This window comes from Patiria miniata, unplaced genomic scaffold (genome assembly GCF_015706575.1).
Source record: "Patiria miniata isolate m_02_andy unplaced genomic scaffold, ASM1570657v1 HiC_scaffold_7, whole genome shotgun sequence".
Classification (NCBI taxonomy): Eukaryota; Metazoa; Echinodermata; class Asteroidea; order Valvatida; family Asterinidae; genus Patiria; species Patiria miniata.
Genome location: NW_024037074.1, coordinates 5,284,062 through 5,305,683, shown reverse-complemented (window position 1 = coordinate 5,305,683; position 21,622 = coordinate 5,284,062). Strand labels below are relative to the sequence as shown.

General features: G+C 41.2%; 2 protein-coding genes across 2 annotated transcripts; both read left to right on the top strand.

The window, feature by feature from the left end:
- Window positions 1-5,626: 5,626 nt before the first annotated feature.
- LOC119718888 (2'-5'-oligoadenylate synthase 2-like) lies at window positions 5,627-6,720 on the top strand. Its single transcript, XM_038188313.1, has 2 exons — window positions 5,627-5,987; window positions 6,500-6,720. The coding sequence occupies exons 1-2, from the start codon at window positions 5,641-5,643 to the stop codon at window positions 6,657-6,659; spliced, it is 507 nt and encodes a 168-aa protein (XP_038044241.1). The 5' UTR covers window positions 5,627-5,640; the 3' UTR covers window positions 6,660-6,720.
- An 11,604-nt stretch (window positions 6,721-18,324) lies between these two features.
- LOC119746322 (2'-5'-oligoadenylate synthase 3-like) lies at window positions 18,325-20,921 on the top strand. The gene is made up of 4 exons (XM_038223204.1): window positions 18,325-18,535; window positions 18,828-19,122; window positions 19,704-20,073; window positions 20,698-20,921. The coding sequence occupies exons 1-4, from the start codon at window positions 18,338-18,340 to the stop codon at window positions 20,855-20,857; spliced, it is 1,023 nt and encodes a 340-aa protein (XP_038079132.1). The 5' UTR covers window positions 18,325-18,337; the 3' UTR covers window positions 20,858-20,921.
- The last annotated feature ends 701 nt before the right edge of the window (window positions 20,922-21,622 follow it).

Here is a 21,622-nt window from a genome sequence, read left to right as displayed (position 1 = left end):
ATTAGCTTGTTCAATCATCAAGCTCGAAAGGCGCACTCCGAGGGGGGGGGGGGGGGGGGGGCACTCGGGAGGCTTAAGCGCCCCCCCCCCCATGTTGTCAATCTGTGGGTTTTGTTTGTTTGTTTGGTTTTTTTTTTTTTTTTTAGTCCTACGATTTGACCTTGGTGATATGTATGTGGCCTATTTTCGAGAAGTATAATAGGGGGTTAGTGGTGCCACCAACGTCAAAATAGTCCTCCCCAAAAAAAATCCGGCGGGATGCGCCACTGAAGCTGCAATGGACCTGTAGTAGCCAAGTAATTGTTAAGTGCGTCCTCTGGGAATGGGAATACTAAGATCAAATGTATCATTTTCCATTGTGTTCGCTCAGGTGTCTGATGCTTTTCGTACTCTCGTTTGCCGTTCGACTTGTAATTCAGATAAATGTTCCGTATAATAAACCAGCTGAAAGCGGATATTGTTTGCAGCCTCACTGGTATTTGTAGCAACCATATTCCCGTTGATACTTTTATTTGCAATCAATTGAAACGCGCCGTGCAAGGAACAATATTTATACTCGGGGTCGGGGAGTCATTAGGACTGTATTATAACTATTGCTCACAATGTACTTTACCCATGCAGCACAAAAAAAACCCACTTCATCTGGCCCTAATTGTGATTCAGTACCGTGATTTCTCATGCGGGGAATTCCCGTCTTGTCCGTTAGCCACTCGTTTATTAAACATTAACCATTGTTATTTTTAGTGGGAGCCATTGTATATTAATAAATAAATAGCTGCAAGGGTACTACCTGCATTTACATGTAATGCATGAGCCGCCATTACCATTTGGTGAACGTCGTTATTCATAGCAGGAAAACGTAAAGCAGTCTGATTCCTGTTCCTTATTCGCAGACAATAGTTGTTTCCGACGAATTTTGGATACATTTTGCGGAGGGAGTATGGTAAGATCAGATGTTTGTGTTATGGTAAACTATCGAATGCGACTGAATTAAAGCGCATGTATCTGAATCAGTGGGAACAAAAACACGTTTGTGGACAAAGTCAATAATACATTTCTTTTTATGAAAAGCCTGCTGCCTGTCTGTTGCCGTTCCCAGCAGATATGTATTGTTTCGTTCGCATTATACTTTTTATCACGTTTTTGTACAAACCCAGCTAGCACAGACACATAGGGCCCATATATTGGGCACAACATGGCTTGGCCCAATATTATCCAGTTTTGACCCCGCGTACGCTTTTATCACTGGCACAAAATTGGTCCTTTATTGGGAAGCAGTGGTTTTATCGGTCATTGCCAATTTTAGCTGAAATTGCCATTTTTGCCAATAAAAGGACAAGTTTTATGCAAATGAACAAACGTACGTGGGCCAATATTGGTTAATATTGGGTAATCCTGGGTAAAATGTTGGTCACTAATGTTCGGCCAATGCTTTGCCATATTATTGCCATTGTAGACAATGTAGGACCATTTTTTTTGCCTATAGGCCTAGTATGAGCAAAGCGCGCATGAGGTCAATATGGGCAAAATGAAGTTCAACAAAATGAAGTTGTTCAACACAACATGCATCACAGTTCCTTTATGGTTGTGAGACATGGGTAATATCCAAAGACATGGAAAGCAAAATAAATGCTTCTGCCACCTCCTGCTATTACTTCATGCTGAGCATCAAGCGTACTGACCATGCATGTTCCCAATGCCACCATCTACACTATGACTAACTCCGAACCCTCTTGTGGAGCGTGCAAGAACTCGGCAGCTTAAAATTCCTTGGGCACATACTCCACATGCCAGACTATCAACCTGCAAAAAGCTTATGTTCTTTATACACAACCCTAGGGGAGGAAGAGGCCATGCAGAAAGACAACGCACATCATACCTACTTATTCATTGCTTGCTCGGAGATAGTGATGGCATGCTGTGACCAGACCAAATCGTAACACTTGCCCATGTTCACAGTAACATGGAAAAAAGCTTATAGTCGCCTGCTCCGCAGCCGAAGGATGATGACGGGTATTAGGCAATATTGGGCTAAAAGTAGCCCAGTTCTGACTACTAGGTTTGGCTTCCGAGATTGGCCCACTGTTTTGCCAAGATTATATCCCAATATAGGCACTTAATGTTTGTGCTGGCTCAGTTGTGGCTGTATCTTTACAGTGGGATCTGCAACAAGCGAAGGCATGATTGCCCAGTTTACAGTCTCATGACATGGTAATCATAATATGCATTTACAAGGGTCGAATACATTGATTAGGCCCCCGGTTTCTGGTATGGCGCTTGCCCAAAAAGTGGTGCGGCGACGCGGCTTTTTTTTAACTAGCTTTTTTTGCTTCAAATGTCGGCTGATGACTGCAAATGGTGCCTGACTAAACTTAGTGCAAATATATGGGAGTCCAGAGAGGCCACATAAAGCTTATTCTCGATCATAACCCCATCTAAAAACACGTTAAAATTGTGCAGCAGCAGGATTCCAGTCAAACCAGTGAGTTTGGCGGTTTTGAGACATCATCTTTCATTGAAAAAAAAACTTTTTCATTTTCCCGATGCGCATGGCTACGGCTACGCGCGCGCATACCAGAAACCGGAGACTTTTTTTGTTGACCTTACTTCCTAGCAAAATCTTTGGTCCTAGTCATCTGGTTAAATATGACAGCTTGTTAACTGTCAACATTTCACTGTGAGTCATAAGCTGAACCACAGGGACAAAGATAAAGTTGTTCTGATACATGAATTTGGATTCTGCTGATATAATTTGCAATGTCCTGTACAAAAAATGTACCAGCTTATGTACATAAGGTAAAAGGGAGGTACTGCTGTGCAAAAATTGAAGGATATATATATTTTTAAATCCACAAAGATGTAAATAATAGTTTATATTTTCTTGGTATCCTAAAATCTGTGGATTTTGTAGATATTTATAAACAATTACCTGACTCAGATTCACCACGGACCTCGAGGTCATGAAATGACGTGGATTGAGGAGCGATACCAGATATACTCGTTAATACAATGTTCGGTTTCGAGGAGTCGATACGTTCACACCAATGTTGGGCCAATATTGGGCTTATTTTTGGCAATACCGGCACAGGCAATGCGACTCATATTTTCATCCAATATGTGCCCAATACCGCCCAATACTAACCTAGAACCAATATTGGGCCAATGTTCTGTGCTTATAGCTGGGTACCCAAGTAGAACCACAGAATAATTATAATTAGTATGAGGTAAATAGTACCTACAAAAAGTCCATGTTTGCATATTCTGCAGTATAACTAATCTAGCCTCTATCGATCTGATATAGTTGACACGCAAGAATCAGTGAACTTTGATTTTTTTTTTCATGAACTCATCTCGGGTAGTCACGTCGCCACATCAACATGGCATCGGCGGACATGCAGGAGCCCCCGTGGTGTTTGCCTCCAAGGGAATTAGAGTCGTGGTACCAAGAAAATATCCAAAAGGGTACAACGTTATTCGACGATACCTGCAGTAAAGCTGTAAATGAAGTCGTCAAAACTATCCAGAAAATTTGCTCCACGGATAAGGTCGTGTTCGATGTCAGCGAAATTGTTAAGGTTGGTTTTCCTCAGACTCATTGAATTAACTAAAGATACCCACCTCGAAGTGGTGGACGTTGTCGTGACGCTTCTTCAAATGATTTGCATACAGAACAGTGGAAGGCCTATGTAGGATTGACGTCTCGGAAATTGTAAAGCTTGGTAAACGGCTCAAGAGTTCGTGCCAAGTGTAAATAGTTCACAATTTTTTTGTATTGACAATTGTATCCTATACCTGTCATTGCAACGAGCAATACAACGAGAAATATTCGAAATCGAATTCTTTGCGTACTTTCATTTTGAATTCCAGGGTGGGTCGCTTGGAAAGGGAACCATGGTTAAAGATTTCTCGGACATCGATTTAGTCGCCTTCATCTGCCCACCCCAACTGAAACCTGTCACCGAGATGGGCCTACACAATTACAAACAGCAGTTAAAAACAATTCTTACGGATTTGAAGAGAGAGCTGGAGATCGAAATCGGGGGACGCATCAAGACAACCAATTTCTCCGTGCAGTTTTCCATCAAAGTGGATAGCAAATGGCTTGATGTCGACCTTCTTCCAACGGCCAAAAACGTTCCCGACGATAAAGCAGGTAGGTCAAGACAAAGATGCACGCAATCGCCTTGTCGGTGAGCTGGCGAAAGCAGTGTCATCCTACGTCTGCATTTAAAGGGAATATACAACATTTGCAAACATCGAAAAATAAAACTACCAAGTTTTACGAAATACCTTACTAGGATGTTGGTAAATAACAGTCTAAAGAATCTTATAAAATTATGGCACCTGGTGTGAAGTCATTTTCAAGAAAATGATTTTTTTGTACACATTTCCAACGGTGGTCGGCCGACCACCGTTGGAAAACCTAACTATTTTTCAACTACTGCTCCCACTTTACCCTTGTTTCAGTCCAAATTTTGTTTGCTATTGGTTACATGTTCATGAACGGGTGCAGTCCAGCTAGACTGGTTCCCTTACCTTACAATTTTCAGGCATCTATAAATTGATCCATTTTATCTTTAGTGGAGTCAAGGAACCAGAGTACTTGAACATTTTTGTTTTTTTCTTGATTTTTCCAGCATTTTCGAACACAAACCTTCAAACACGTCAGTGTAACAGTATTTGATATATTATACCAACCCCAAAAATAGTTTATTTCTGAAAATTACAGCAAAAGCCAATGATGTACATTCCCTTTAAACAAAAAAATGTGTCGATTGGTTGTGGCAACCTTTACGATAGATGTTCTTTTTGTCGCGGTTAGAAGGTGTGGGGAGTAAGGCCAAAAAAAAAAAAAGTCTCCGGTTTCTGGTATGGAGCTTGCCCAAAAAGTGGTGCGGCGACGCGGCTTTTTTTTTTTTAACCAGCTTTTTTTTGCTTCAAATGTCGGCTGATGACTGCAAATGGTGCCCGACTAACTTAGTGCAAATATAATGGGAGTTCAGAAAGGCCACATAAAGCTTATTCTCGATCATAACCCCATTTAAAAACACGTTAAAACTGTGTGGCAGCAGGATTCCAGTCAAACCAGTGAGTTTGGCGGTTTTGAGACATCATCTTTCATTGAAAAAAAAATGTTTTCATTTTGCCGACGCGCATGGCTACCGCGACGCGCGCGCATACCAGAAACCGGAGACTTTTTTTTTTTGGCCTAATGGTACGTTATAACAACACTCGCTACATGCGTTATACCCTAATTTCTCCACCAATTATATTTTTTGACGTTAATGCAGAACAAGCAATATCATCGGTCTTCCTATACGATAATAGGCAACAAAGCCAGTAACTTTCAACCCCTGGGATATAGGCCAATGTAGTTGGAAATGTGCCCACCGTTTCGCCGTAGCGACTTTTACAGATTGATGAAAAGAAGAGGAATTGAAGAGTATTTCGAACGTATTTTATTTGTATTTATCTCCAATTTTACCAAAGTTGTAAAACAAAAGGTCAAAGGGACCATGGGATGTGTTTTGAAAAATGAAAATGATTTGGTAGTTAGGAAAAACTGTAGTTAGGGAAAACTATAAAGCAAGAAATTATATTGTGCATTCGCCCACAGGCAAATCGGCCCTTTTTCGGACTATGCTGGCTGAAAGCTGGTGGGACAGAAAGTTTTATTCAGTCTCATTCGTAAAGAGTCAGTTAGAGTTCATCCAGGGCCAAGATGGATGTGTGAAGGAGCTCATACGTTTGGTGAAGTACTGGGCGCACAAGAAACTTCCTGGGAATCTCCACCACTCCTACCCGCTAGAGTTGATCACAATCTTCCGATGGCAACGGGGCGGGAAACAGAAGAGCTTCAGTTTGGCCATGGGGCTTAAAAGTGTTCTCCTCATGCTGACAACACTACGAGGGATACGGACCTACTGGAAGGGACATTACAGCAAGGCATTTGCTAACCAGGTGATCGATAAACTGTACACCACTCGGTGAGTAAAACAACCCAACCAAGCGCAAAGCAATCCAACCGAACCCACCAAAGTCAACTCCACACAAACCCAAACCCACCTGAATCCAGCCCAACCCAGTGTATAAACACCCGGCTTCAATTGTGGATCCCCGTTTGTGTTTGTACAGTAACTTTTTAGGAAAACCTCCAATATGTTTTGTATACGATCGTCAATCGTGGAAACTTCGGGAATTGTGGACCCTATTGCCATCTTTTGTTCAACGTCCCCTATTGAATGCAAAAGCAAACCCTACCCAAACCAGCTACCCAACCCACATCAGCCTAGAAAGTCGATTCCTACATTGAGGATCAGGATCTATTCAGGCATGAAAGCACACACTTCCTTTGATTATTGCCACAAGTTGAAGATAAATACCCCCCCCCCACCAGAAAAAGGGCAAGGTTTAATATATCAAATTGGTCGTCAAATGCTTACTACCTACACTTTGTAACCCCTTTTCATCACTTTATTTCTTTTGATTAATCTGTCAGTCCCGTCATGCTAGACCCCATTAATCCTACGAGCAACGTCTTCGAGATTTACCACAACGATGACAACTTGGAAGTCATTAACGCTGCTGCTTGGAAGACACTCCGGTCAGATCTCCTAAAGGGTGTGGTCCTTCGTCGTCGGCAAAGATGGTGCCGCTAGAAAAACGGAATCGGACTTCATTAAAGGGAATATACATTTGCTTTAGTGCTGTAATTGTCAGAAATGGATGGATTTAGAATAGGAAATATTGTTACACTGACTTGTTTGAAGTTTTGTGTTCGTAGATGATGGAAAAACCAAGAAAAACAACCATGTTCCTGAAGTCTGGTTCCCTGACCCCACTTAAGATGAAACAGAGCAATTTATAGACGTCAGGGAATTGTAAGGTTGGAGAAACCGTCTAGCTGGCTTGAACCTATTCATAGGTGTGTAATCGATTGCAAACAAATGCAACCTAACGAAATAATGGTAATTTGGGGCAGTATTTGAAAAAAGCCAGGTTTTTTCCAACGCTGGTCGGCCGACCAGCATTCGAAATTGATACAAAAATACTACTTTTCTTGAAAATGACGGCACATCAGGTGCCATGATTATTCAGGATGCTTTAGACTGTCATTCACTAACAGTCCAGTAAGGTATTTCATAATAATTTGGTACCAATAATTATTATGTAAGGACAAGTTAGCAAAGCAAACGGAACGTCTTGAAGATTTACCGGGAGGATGGCAATGCGAACGTGATGAAACTGGCTGCTTGCAAAACACCTAGTATCGCCATCGACAATCCTGGCTCATCAAGCTGGAACTTGCCGGCTAAGCTGAGGATTGTGGTGGTATGGTGGTGATTGTGAAAATTCTTACCTTTTGGGAAAATAATTCTTCCACTAATTAAAGATTAGATTAGATTTCTTTATTTTCATGTCATGCTCAAAATTACGTGAAAGTTGATTAGGCCTATCCAGTGTACAATTGAAAATATGTGTACACCGTTGTACATACAATAATTTAAAATACACCAAAAATATGACAAAGCCAAAAACATATTACAACATGAACAAACACAAAAACACATTTACTATTGTACAATCAGAAAAAAAAACTCTAGGAGCAGTAAAGTAGGATTTCAGGCTGTAATTAAAACACATCATATTGTTTTATTAAAATTTGTTTAGAATTAATTATGGGTTTTGTTTGAATGGGCGTTAACATGTTAACTTGCATAGGCTGAAAAACGCATGCGACGCATAAACAGTTATCAAGATGTCATAATGAGGCGACATGCATGCTCACACTATAAATAGCCTTGACAGATTAGTGGCATGTCTTCATCTTGGAAAAGAGAACCTAACAACACTTAAACACGATCAAATCTCGTTAGCTATATTAGTAGAGGCCAGAAATCATTTTCTTTTTATTAAACAATCCACTTATTTTTTTTACCAGCAAGTTGTCAACATCATATAAGGAAATGACCTAAACATAAAAGGAAATGACCTAAACTGCACTCTTAAGCCCGGTTCATACTCTGCGCGAAAGCGAAAGCGAACGCGAATTTGTGACGTTGTAGCAAGTATTGGCGCTGCGAATTCGTAAAAGTTGAACATATTTCAACTCAGCGAATGTTTCATGACGTCAAATTCGCTTCGTATTTGCATTCGCATGAAGTATGAACCGGGTTTTACGAAGGCCACTGGTTAATTTATTTTAATTGTTATCTGTCATGTTAATTGTGGCATTACATTTACGGAAAGTTTTTTTTATTCTTAACCAAATCCTTCGTTTTAATGGTAAAAGCGGGGTATGGTATGGAGCGGTTATAAGGTGCCGGTGATTTATTTTCCTAAGAAAATAAGACAAAGCAAGTACAAATAATTGAGCTCCAGTGTTCACAAAATTCTGTCCCATTTATTTCAAATGGCTTTTCATTGACAGCCTCTTCTACATAAATGGGTCGGATTCAGCCCAATCATCGGCGTTACGAGATAATCATATATACGATATCACTGCCGGGCGTACATTGAGTCAGCGAGTTATTCAGTGAGTCACTCATTTAGGCGCAAAAAGGATACTTTGGCCCCTCTAGGACCAGCGAAAATGGAAAAATATCACCCGGGGAAAAAGCTCCCCCCCCCCCACCCTCCAGCCCATTCATTGCCGCTTACTTGGGGATTTGTTCTGTGTCATTTTATTAATGATCAAAACAATCACGGGGCTCGCCAGTCTTTAGAAAGACACTTCCCGAAAACGATATTGTAACGTTATTACACAAATCGGATTCTACCCCATAACCATGGGGGAAACAACAGTGAAATAAAAACAAAACAAAAATCACAGTAACTACCATTGAGATTACATTTTGCTTTGCCTCCTTGCGTTTTTTAAAGTGATAAATGTATTTTAGCACACAAATGATCATGATACGTTTATCTGTAGACGACATAAAAAAACCCAAATAAACTGATCATTTTTCGTTTAAACCATTAAAGCCAGATAATGTCACTAAAGCATTCTTTCAAAGATCATTGTGCCAAGGACAATATAAAAAATGCATCTGAAATGAGCACATGCATTGAATTATGAACTTCGTCTATCTACCTGCCGGAGCTGAGCTAAATTGAAACCCAATTTGAACAAGTCCATCCTCTGATTTAATACGTAACAAGCAGCAGTTTAATTCAAGTCGTTCTATTCCATTTTGATTATTGCGCACACGTAACAAGTTTTTATTTCTACTATGGTGTCCGTGAACCTGAATGCAGAGTATTCAACAAGGCGACAATGTAGCTCTGATGATTAGCATAGTTATGTAGAAAATCCGCAGTATTGAGCAACAGTTGAGTCATTGGGAATTACCCGGTTCAACAAGGTGACAATGTTATGGTGGCCCTGAAGGGACATCGCATATCGCAAACGTGTGCGCATACGTATGCGATGTCGCGAAATTTATCGCGAATGTGTGCGCACACGTATGCGATGTCGCAAAATTTATCGCGAATATGTGCGCACACGTATGCGATGTCGCGAAATTTATCGCGAATATATGACCACACGTATGCGAATTTGTTTGCAATGTCGTGAATTTTATTTCAAACTTGCGCAAGTAGCAAGTTTGCGCTCGACAGTACTAGTAGTAACGATTGCACGAGGAACAGCGTGCGCGCGAAGGTTTATTAGTCAGACCCTATTTATATCTAACAGTACGTCTAGATTCCAGACTAGCTGCTACAACTCCCCAGTTCATTAGGAATTTTACTGAAAGGTATGCGACAAGGTATGCAATAAAATTCACGACATTGCAAACAAATTCGCATACGTGTGCGCACATATTCGCGAATTGTTTCACGACATCGTATACGTGTGCGCACATATTCGCGATTAATTTCACGACATCGCATACGTGTGCGCATATATTCGCGATAAATTTCGCGACATCGCATACGTGTGCGCACATATTCGCGATAAATTTCGCGACATCGCATACGTATGCGCACACGTTTGCAATATGTGATGTCCCTTCAGGGCCACCATACAATGTCGCTCTACTGATCAGCATATGGCGAAAGCCTGCAGTATTGAGCAACAGTTTAGTCATAGGGAATTACCCGAATCGACAAGGCGACACTGTACTAGCATAGCGTGCGTCTGTACAAACTGCATGATACTTCCGTGAATGAACATATCGTGTGAGAATTACCAAAAACAAAACACCCTAAGAAAGACGACCACGGTTGACTCACGACTTGGATCCTCTCATGATTTAAATCTTCTCTTCAACGAATACAGCCTGGGATGTGAATGAATTAGTGCACTTCAAGCCATCTGCATATATATCTTCATTACAGGGCGCGGACATTTTACATAAAAAAGGTAACTAACTTTTTCCAGTATTATATGGGTCAAAAAGTATAGCTGTACATGTATTTGATGATAATTACATATCAGAGTAAGGTTAAACCGTGGGGGGAAAGGCGTTTGTTTCATGATACTTGATACACTCTACTAGCAATTCTTCCTATCGGCCTAATGCTGTGGGTTCCTGCATATAAATTCGTATCCGTAAACAACATACTGGTAGGTAGGTCAGATCCAGGAAATTTGTATTTTTTGGGGGGGGGGGGGGGGGGGTGGGGGGGGTTGGAGTTTCATCAGCAAAACAATGCTGAAATGCAGACAGGTTTTTTTTTATTCTCCGAACACTTGGCCTTTGTATAGGTAGGGGATGGGTTGAAGGGGAAGGCGCGCCTTGCATGCAAGGGATTCCAATAATACTCAGGGAGTAATAAGCTCTATAATAAGGCTTCCCAGACTATTTGTGTAAATACGCTGTTGTGTCGAGACTGTATTATTGCTATTTCTCACCATGTAGCCTACACTTAGCCGCGCGGCACATAAATAATTTACATCTAGTGGCCTTTTGTGATTCAGTACTTCAGTCACCCGTTCAGTAATTTTTAGTGGGAGCCATTGTATACTAATAAACGTGCAGCTGCAAGATATTGCTAGCTGCCTATGTTATGAGCTGACATAATAACATCTAGGCGAACGTGGCGTTATTCATAGCAGGAAGCATTCGGATCCGTGTTTCTAGATCGCAGACAACAGTTGTCACCGGCGAATTTTGGATACATTTCTGGGAGTAAGCAAGTTAAGATCAGACATTTTGAGTATGAGACTGCATATGGGACACATGAATTAGATACCCCTTCAGAGATAAATTATTGTGGCTGACTGATTCACGAAAGGAAATTTCAGTGGGAAAGTCATCAAAATCTGACAAAATACTGAAATAAAATAAAAAATGTTCAGGGGATGAGGTCAATTCTTCACATATTAAGGATGCCTATGGAACGTAAAGCCGACACATTTTGTGATGGCAACAAAGTGAGACACGAGCTTTTGGGGTCTCCGTGTAAAAAGCCTTAGTATTTTCGTTATCCTAGCCTATGCATACATAGATATCACACCAATTGTCAATAAGGACATACTCAAGCTTTGGGACTGTTTGGTAAGAAATCATGCCTCCTGGACGAAAGAAAACGACAAAATCAGTGAGCGATCCTGGATCACCACCAACGTTATCGCCACAGTCTGCAAACCCAAGCACAGAGAAGTCCCTTTCCGACACCGACGAGTTTAAACAATTTGAATTGAATTGAATTGAACGTTCTGAGCTTATTGAGCGTGTACAGTCCTGTTTGTAATTGTTTAAGGAGGTTACTATGCATTAAGTGGGAGTTCCGATAGTGCAACAAGGAGCAGGTAATATAAGACATGCAACCAAAATGGCGGACAGGGTTTGTTAGCTGTTATGGTGATGTATCTTGACTCATTGTTATAGGTGTATTTTTTAAATATATTATGGCACATAGTAAGTAATATTAATTCATGTTTATTATATATCGTCACCGACACCACGAAGTAACACCCATACCAGTAAAAAGTACATACCAGTAAAAACTAGCAATCGGAGAAAACGGCAACTAAAGTTGAACGCCTTCTAAAACAACACTTTGCGTCAAAACGACAGAGTATTTTCAGTTGGGTTTCTCGTTGTGGACACTTGATGAATTGAATTTATTAAATCTGCTGGTTTTTCACTCGTTTGTGTATTAAATAAACAAGAAATAAGAGAAAAAAGATGAGTGTTAGTTCGTGAAAACGAAAAAGCTGCGAAACTGTAAATTTTCGTTTTCACGAAGTAACACTCTTCAATGTATTTAACACGAGGAAAGTGCAACTTCAGGTCAGCGCGCGCGCGCTCGTACAACTTGTTACAAGAAGAGTGTTACTTCGTGAAAACGTTTTTGCTCACTTATGAGCAGAGTGCGCGCCATGCATTGCAATGGAAAATGGAACTTGAGTGTTACTTCGTGAAAACGAAAATTGTCACTTTTGCGCAAAAGTTGCCATGGATACTTAGCGTAATTATTAAAGTAAAGCTCTTGAAGCTTTGAAACTTCGTGCAATGGTAGGCCTTGATGAATAATGTTTAAAAATCCAAAAAACTGAAAATCGAAAAAAAATATGCTTTAACACGGTAGAGTGTTACTTCGTGGTGTCGGTGACGATATATATATTTATGCAGTTGTGAAATAGCAATTTAAAAAAAAATTAAAGTAGAGTAAAATAATTTCCACGTGCGAAATAGCCATTTTAAATTCACATAATGTCTTGGGAAAAACCTGTCGCATATTACCTGCACATGTGTGATGGCGTATATATTGTGCATCTTTTCCCTTAGGAAAATTCCCCCAGTCACCACAGGGTGGAACTTCTGTGTGAACACAGTGTGTTCACATAGTGTCCATACGGTGTATACCACTCAGTGGTCACACTGTGTTCTCTGTGTGCGACACTGTGAATTTGGAACAAATTCATAGTGTCATGACAGTGTGAACACAGTGTGTTCACATAGTGTCCATACGGTGTATACCACTCAGTGATCACACTGTGATCACACTGTGTTCTCTGTGTGCGACACTGTGAATTTGGAACAAATTCATAGTGTCATGACAGTGTGAACACAGTGTGTTCACATAGTGTCCATACGGTGTATACCATGTGTGGTCACACTGTGATCACACTGTGTTCTATGTGTGCGACACTGTGAATTTGGAACAAATTCATAGTGTCATGACAGTGTGAACACAGTGTGTTCACATAGTGTCCATACAGTGTATACCACTCAGTGGTCCACTGTGATCACACTGTGTTCTCTGTGTGCGACACTGTGAATTTGGAACAAATTCATAGTGTCATGACAGTGTGAACACAGTGTGTTCACATAGTGTCCAGACGGTGTATACCATTCAGTGGTCACACTGTGGTCACACTGTGTTCTCTGTGTGTGACACTGTGAATTTGGAACAAATTCATAGTGTCATAACAATGTGAACACAGAGTTTTCACAGTGTGGGCATATAGAGAATGGTGGAATTTGGTAAATTTAGGTGTTTTCCTTCTAAATTTGGATCTCTTTACTGTTATTGTAGCATGTTTAGACAGCACAGAGGTCTTCCTTACTGGCTATTGCAATGTTGAGTCATGTGATAAACCAGAATGATTCAAGAAATTAGGACATATTTCCTCAAGTTTAAGTGGACATTTTTTTTAAATGAAAAGGGCGCCAACTAGAGCCACCTCAACCCGTATTTGCTTCGCCAGTGCCCCTTATGTTCCCATGGCAAAATTACGAATTGGCTTATACTACGAATTGGTTTCATGACACCTCTAAAGCACTGAAAAATAATTACAAAATACAACATTGCCAAAGCATTGCAATCGGAGTTGAAAACAATAGTATATACCGCCAGTGCTTTGAGAGTGAGGTGATGAGGATGCAGCAATGCATGGAAGCCAACTGAAGCTATATTTGGAAGGGATGTATGCAATAGGTATTTAGAAAATGCAAGTCTGCTGTAAAAAAAATATGGACCATTTGACGCAACTTTTTGATCCGAACTCGCACATGCTACAATTGATACCCCATGGAAGTCATCGTTGGGTTAGTGTTCACACAGAGATTCGTGCTTTGAAGAGGACTGATTGATACTTATTGTGCTCTGATTCGGAATAAATGTAGTCAATTATTTCTCATACTTTATTTCTGGTGAACATTGGCGCTCTTTTTGAAAATTATTTAATAATGTGGATTGGTAGGCCTATCCTCACGTAAAAAAATACAGTTACATTGAAGGAAATGTTATCCTTAGGCCCACATAAATTTTCCAATACATGTGCATAATGCATTATCATAATGCTCCCAGTTCTTACCAAACCTGTTTATCTCACAAATTTCCACTTTTCAATAGAGTTTGGAGACTCAATCAAACATCAGGCATCTGAAAAGTTTGGCCACCGGTTCGAATCCAGGCTGTACAGTTCCTGCAGTTAAAATGGTCTGAGTCTTGGCCCGCTGCTGCGGTAGGTACAGTGACAGATTGTCAGTGGCAAGGAAAACACTCTTCACCAGTTGCAACATCTCCGCAAAACGTTAAAATAACACACACGTAATTCAATTGATTCAGAGTGCGAATTAGCGACTTCAATAAACAAGACACGATAAAGTGCCATTACATTGGTAAAAAAAGAGTTTGTGTTGAGGGAAAAATAAAACAAGCGTGACAAAATCTGGTTTATTCAATGTTCAAAGTCTTTGTGGTAACTAAACTTCAACAGCGCAAGCGCATGATTTGCACACGGTTGGGGTATAATAGTGTGTAAAATGTAATAATCAAAGTGTAGCGCTGACAGGAGCAAAACATGACCGACAACAGCAAAATATTTACATGGACCTAGCCTCTCCTGATATATAAGCTGTATTTTTCATCTATGATCTATTGCAGCTTACGCCCCCACCCATAAGTTCGACTTAACTCCCCGCCTCATGTTTTCGATTCCTCCTTATTAGCTTGTTCAATAATCAAGCTCGAAATAAAGCTACACAGTGGCGCACCCAAGGGGGGGGGGGCACTCGGGGGGCTTGAGCGCCCCCCCCCCCCCCAGGTTGTCAATTTGTGTTTTGGGGGATTTTTTTATATTTTTGTTCTAGTCCTACGATTTGACCTTGGTGATATGTATGTGGCCTATTTTCGAGTAGTATAATAGGGGGTTAGTGGTGCCACCAACGTCAAAATAGTCCTCCCCGAAAAAAAATCCGGCGGGATGCGCCACTGAAGCTGCAATAGACCTGTAGTAGCCAAGTAATTGTTAAGTGCGCCCTCTCTTAATAGCCTGGGAATACTAAGATCAAAGTTCTCTCATCGACATGTATCATTTTCCATTGTGTTCGCTCAGGTGTCTGATGCTTTTCGTACTCTCGTTTGCCGTTCGACTTGTAATTCAGATAAATGTTCCGTATAATAAACCAGCTGAACGCGGATATTGTCTGCAGCCTCACTAGTATTTGTGGCAACCATATTCCCGTTGCAACTGAGGGTCCTTGATACTTTTATTTGCAATCAATTGAAACGCGCCGTGCAAGGAACAATATTTATACTCGGGGTCGGGGAGTCATCAGGCTTGCGTTGCTATTTGTAATGTGGCGTCGCGACTGTATAACTATTGCTCACAATGTACTTTACCCATGCAGCACAAAAAACCCACTACATCTGGCCCTTGTGATTCAGTACCGCGATTTCTCATCCGGGGAATTCCCGTCTTGTCCGTTAGCCACTCGTTCATTAAACGTTAACCATTTTTATTTTTAGTGGGAGCCATTGTATACTAATAAATATGTAGCTGCAAGGGTACTACCTGCATTTACATGTAATGCATGAGCTGCCATTACCATTTGGTGAACGTCGTTATTCATAGCAGGAAAACGTAAAGCAGTCTGATTCCTGTTCCTTATTCGCAGACAATAGTTGTTTCCGACGAATTTTGGATACATTTTGCGGAGGGAGTATGGTAAGATCAGATGTTTGTGTTATGGTAAACTATCGAATGCGACTGAATTAAAGCGCATGTATCTGAATCAGTGGGAACAAAAACACGCTTGTGGACAAAGTCAATAATACATTTCTTTTTATGAAAAGCCTGCTGCCTGTCTGTTGCCGTTCCCAGCAGATATATATTGTTTCGTTCGCATTATACTTTTTATCACGTTTTTGTACAAACCCAGCTAGCACAGACACATAGGGCCCATATATTGGGCACAACATGGCTTGGCCCAATATTATCCAGTTTTGACCCCGCGTACGCTTTTATCACTGGCATAAAATTGGTCCTTTATTGGGAAGCAGTGGTTTTATCGGTCATTGCCAATTTTAGCTGAAATTGCCATTTTTGCCAATAAAAGGACAAGTTTTATGCAAATGAGCAAACGTACGTGGGCCAATATTGGTTAATATTGGGTAATCCTGGGTAAAATGTTGGTCACTAATGTTCGGCCAATGCTTTGCCATATTATTGCCATTGTAGTCAATGTAGGAACATTTTTTTGCCTATGAGCAAAGCGCGCATGAGGTCCATATGGACAAAATGAAGTTCAACAAAATGAAGTTGTTCAACACAACATGCATCACAGTTCTTTTATGGTTGTGAGACATGGGGAATATCCAAAGACATGGAAAGCAAAATAAATGCTTTTGCCACCTCCTGCTATTATATCATGCTGAGCATAAAGCGTACTGACCATGCATGTTCCCAATGCCACCATCTACACTATGACTAACTCCGAACCCTCTTGTGGAGCGTGCAAGAACTCGGCAGTTAAAGTTCCTTGGGCACATACTCCACATGCCAGACTATCAACCTGCAAAAGCTTATGTTCTTTATACACAACCCTAGGGGAGGAAGAGACCAGGAAGACAACGCACATCATACCTACTTATTCATTGCTTGCTCGGAGATAGTGATGGCAAGCTGCGACCAGACCAAATCGCAACACTTGCCCATGTTCACAGTAACATGGAATAAAGCCTATAGTCGCCTGCTCCGCAGCCGAAGGATGATGACGGGTATTAGGCAATATCGGGCTAAAATAGTAGCCCAGTTCTGACTACTAGGTTTGGCTTCCGAGATTGGCCCACTGTTTGCCAAGATTATATCCCAATATAGGCACTTAATGTCTGTGCTGGCTCGGTTGTGGCTGTATCTGTACAGTGGGATCTGCAACAAGTGAAGGCATGATTGCCCAGTTTACAGTCTCATGACATGGTGATCATATAGGCCTATGCATTTACGAGGGTCAAACACATTGATTAGGCCCCCAAAAAAGTTTCCGGTTTCTGGCATAGAGCTTGTCTAAAAAGTGGTGCGGCGACGAGGCTTTTTTTTTTTTTTACCTGACTTTTTTGCCTCAAATGTTGGCTGATGACTGCAAATGGTGCCCGACTAAACTTAGTGCAAATATATGGGAGTACAGAGAGGCCACATAAAGCTTATTCTCGATCATAACCCCATCTAAAAACACGTTAAAATTGTGCAGCAGCAGGATTCCAGTCAAACCAGTGAGTTTGGCGGTTTTGAGACATCATCTTTCATTGAAAAAAAACTTTTTCATTTTCCCGATGCGCATGGCTACGGCGACGCGCGCGCATACCAGAAACCGCAGACTTTTTTTAGTTGGCCTTACTTCCTAGCAAAATCTTTGGTCCTAGTCATCTGGTTAAATATGACAGCTTGTTAACTGTCAACATTTCACTGTCATAAGCTGAACCACAGGGAAAAAGATAAAGTTGTTCTGATACATGAATTTGGATTCTGCTGATATAATTTGCAATGTCCTGTACTTCAAAAATGTACCAGCTTATGTACATAAGGTAAAAGGGAGGTACTGCTGTGCAAAAATTGAAGGATATATATATATTTTTAAATCCACAAAGATGTGAATAATAGTTTATATTTATCCTAAAATCTGTGGATTTTGTAGATATTTATAAACAATTACCTGACTCAGATTCACCACGGACCTCGAGGTCATGAAATGACGTGGATTGAGGAGCGATACCAGATATACTCGTTAATACAATGTTCGGTTTCGAGGAGTCGATACGTTCACACCAATGTTGGGCCAATATTGGGCTTATTTTTGGCAATACCGGCACAGGCAATGCGACTCATATTTTCATCCAATATGTGCCCAACACCGCCCAATACTAACCTAGAACCAATATTGGGCCAATGTTCTGTGCTTATAGCTGGGTACCCAAGTAGAACCACAGAATAATTATAATTAGTATGAGGTAAATAGTACCTACAAAAAGTCCATGTTTGCATATTCTGCAGTATAACTAATCTAGCCTCTATCGATCTGATATAGTTGACACGCAAGAATCAGTGAACTTTGATTTTTTTTCATGAACTCATCTCGGGTAGCCACGTCGCCACAACAACATGGCATCGGCGGACATGCAGGAGCCCCCGTGGTGTTTGCCTCCAAGGGAATTAGAGTCGTGGTACCAAGAAAATATCCAAAAGGGTACAACGTTATTCGACGATACCTGCAGTAAAGCTGTGAATGAAGTCGTCAAAACTATCCAGAAAATTTGCTCCACGGATAAGGTCGTGTTCGATGTCAGCAAAATTGTTAAGGTTGGTTTTCCTCAGACTCATTGAATTAACTAAAGATACCCACCGCGAAGTGGTGGACGTTGTCGTGACGCTTCTTCCAATGATTTGCATACAGAACAGTGGAAGGCCTATGTAGGATTGACGTCTCGGAAATTGTAAAGCTTGGTAAACGGCTCAAGAGTTCGTGCCAAGTGTAAATAGTTCACAAACTTTTTGTATTGACAATTGTATCCTATACCTGTCATTGCAACGAGCAATACAACGAGAAATATTCGAAATCGAATTCTTTGCGTACTTTCATTTTGAATTCCAGGGTGGGTCGCTTGGAAAGGGAACCATGGTTAAAGATTTCTCGGACATCGATTTAGTCGCCTTCATCTGCCCACCCCAACTGAAACCTGTCAAGGAGGTGGGCCTGCACAATTACCAACAGCAGTTAAAAACGATTCTTACGGATTTGAAGAGAGAGCTGGAGATCGAAATCGGGGAACGCAGCAGGAGTTTCAGGACAACCAATTTCTCCGTGCAGTTTTCGATCAGAGTGGATCGCGAATGGCTTGATGTCGACCTCCTTCCAACGGCCAAAAACGTTCCTGACGATAAAAAAGGTAGGTCAAGACAAAGATGCACGCTAGTCTCTTTGTTTTAGCAATCGCCTTTTGTCGGTAAGCTGGCGATAGCACTCCCATCCTACGTCTGCATTAAAAAAAAAATGTCGGTTGGTTGTGGCAACCTTCACGATAGATGTTCTTTTTGTCGCGGTTAGAAGGTGTGGGGAGTAATGGTATGCTATAACAACACTCGCTAGTTGCGTTATACCCTAATTTCTCCACCAATTTTATCTTTTGACGTTAATGCAGAACAAGCAATATCGTCGGTCCTCCTATACGATAATAGGCAACAAAGCTAGTAACTTTCAACCCCTGGGATATAGGCCAATTTAGTTGGGAATGTGCCCACCGTTTCACCGTTGCGACTTTTACAGATTATTGATGAACAGAAGAGGAATTGAGGAGTATTTCGAACGTATTTTATTTGTATTTATCTCCAATTTTACCAAAGCTGTAAAACAAAAGGTCAAAGGGACCATGGGGTGTGTTTTGAAAAATAAAAATACATTGGTATCTAGGAAAAACTGTAGTGAGGGAAAACTATAAAGCAAGAAATTATATTGTGCATTCGCCCACAGGCAAATTGGACCTTTTTCAGACTATGCTGGCTGAAAGCTGGTGGGACAGAAAATTTTATTCAGTCTCATTCGTAAAGAGTCAGTTAGAGTTCATCCAGGACCAAGATGGATGTGTGAAGGAGCTCATACGTTTGGTGAAGTACTGGGCGCACAAGAAACTTCCTGGGAATCTCCACCACTCCTACCCGCTAGAGTTGATCACAATCTTCCGATGGCAACGGGGCGGGAAACAGAAGAGATTCAGTTTGGCCCTGGGGCTTAAAAGTGTTCTCCTCATGCTGACATCACTACGAGGGATACGGACCTACTGGAAGGGACGTTACAGCAAGGCATTTGCTAACCAGGTGATTGATAAACTGTACACCACTCGGTGAGTAAAACAACCCAACCAAGCGCAAAGCAATCCAACCGAAACCACCAAAGTCAACTCCACACAAACCCAAACCCACCTGAATCCAGCCTAACCCAACCCAACCCAACCCAACCCAACCCAACCCAACCCAACACAACACAACACAACACAACACAACACAACACAGCCCAACCCAACCCAACCCAGCCCAACCCAGTGTATAAACACCCGGCTTCAATCGTGGATCCCCGTTTGTGTTTGTACAGTAACTTTTTAGGAAGACCTCCCATATATTTTGTATACGATCGTCAATCGTGGAAGCTTCGGGAATTGTGGACCCTATTGCCGTCTTTTGTTCAACGTCCCCTATTGAATGCAAAAGCAAACCCAACCCAACCCAACCCAACCCAGCTACCCAACCCACATCAGCCTAAAAAGTCGATTCCTACATTGAGGATCAGGATCTATTCAGGCATGAAAGCACACACTTCCTTTGATTATTGCCACAAGTTGAAGATAAATACCCCCCCCCCCCACCAGAAAAAGGGCAAGGTTTAATATATCAAATTGGTCGTCAAATGCTTACTACCTACATTTTGTAACCCCTTTCCATCACTCTATTTCTTTTGATTTATCTGTCAGTCCCGTCATGCTAGACCCCATTAATCCTACGAGCAACGTCTTCGAGATTTACCACGACGATGACAACCTGGAAGTCATTAACGTTGAGGCTTGGAAGACACTCCGGTCAGATCTCCTAAAGGGTGTGGTCCTTCGTCGTCGGCAAAGATGGTGCCGCTAGAAAAACGGAATCGGACTTCATTAAAGGGAATATACATTTGCTTTAGTGCTGTAATTTTCAAAAATGGATGGATTTAGAATAGGAAATATTGTTACACTGACTTGTTTGAAGTTTTGTGTTCGTAGATGCTGGAAAAACCAAGAAAAACAGCCATGTTCCTGAAGTGTGGTTCCCGGACCCCACTTAAGATGAAACAGAGCAATTTATAGACGTCAGGGAATTGTAAGGTTGGAGAAACAGTCTAGCTGGCTTGAACCTATTCATAGGTGTGTAATCGATTGCAAACAAATGCAACCTAACGAAATAATGGTAATTTGGGGCAGTATTTGAAAAAAGCCAGGTTTTTTCCAACGCTGGTCGGCCGACCAGCATTCGAAATTGATACAAAAATACCACTTTTCTTGAAAATGACGGCACATCAGGTGCCATGATTATTAGGATGCTTTAGACTGTCATTCACTAACAGTCCAGTAAGGTATTTCATAATAATTTGGTACCAATAATTATTATGAAAGGACAAGTTAGCAAAGCAAACGGAACGTCTTGAAGATTTACCGGGAGGATGGCAATGCGAACGTGATGAAACTGGCTGCTTGCAAAACACCTCGACAATCCTGGCTCATCAAGCTGGAACTTGCCGGCTAAGCTGAGGATTGTGGTGGTATGGTGGTCATTGTGAAAATTCTTACCTTTTGGGGAAATAATTCTTCCACTAATTTTAGATGAGATTAGATTTCTTTATTTTCATGTCATGCTCAAAATTAC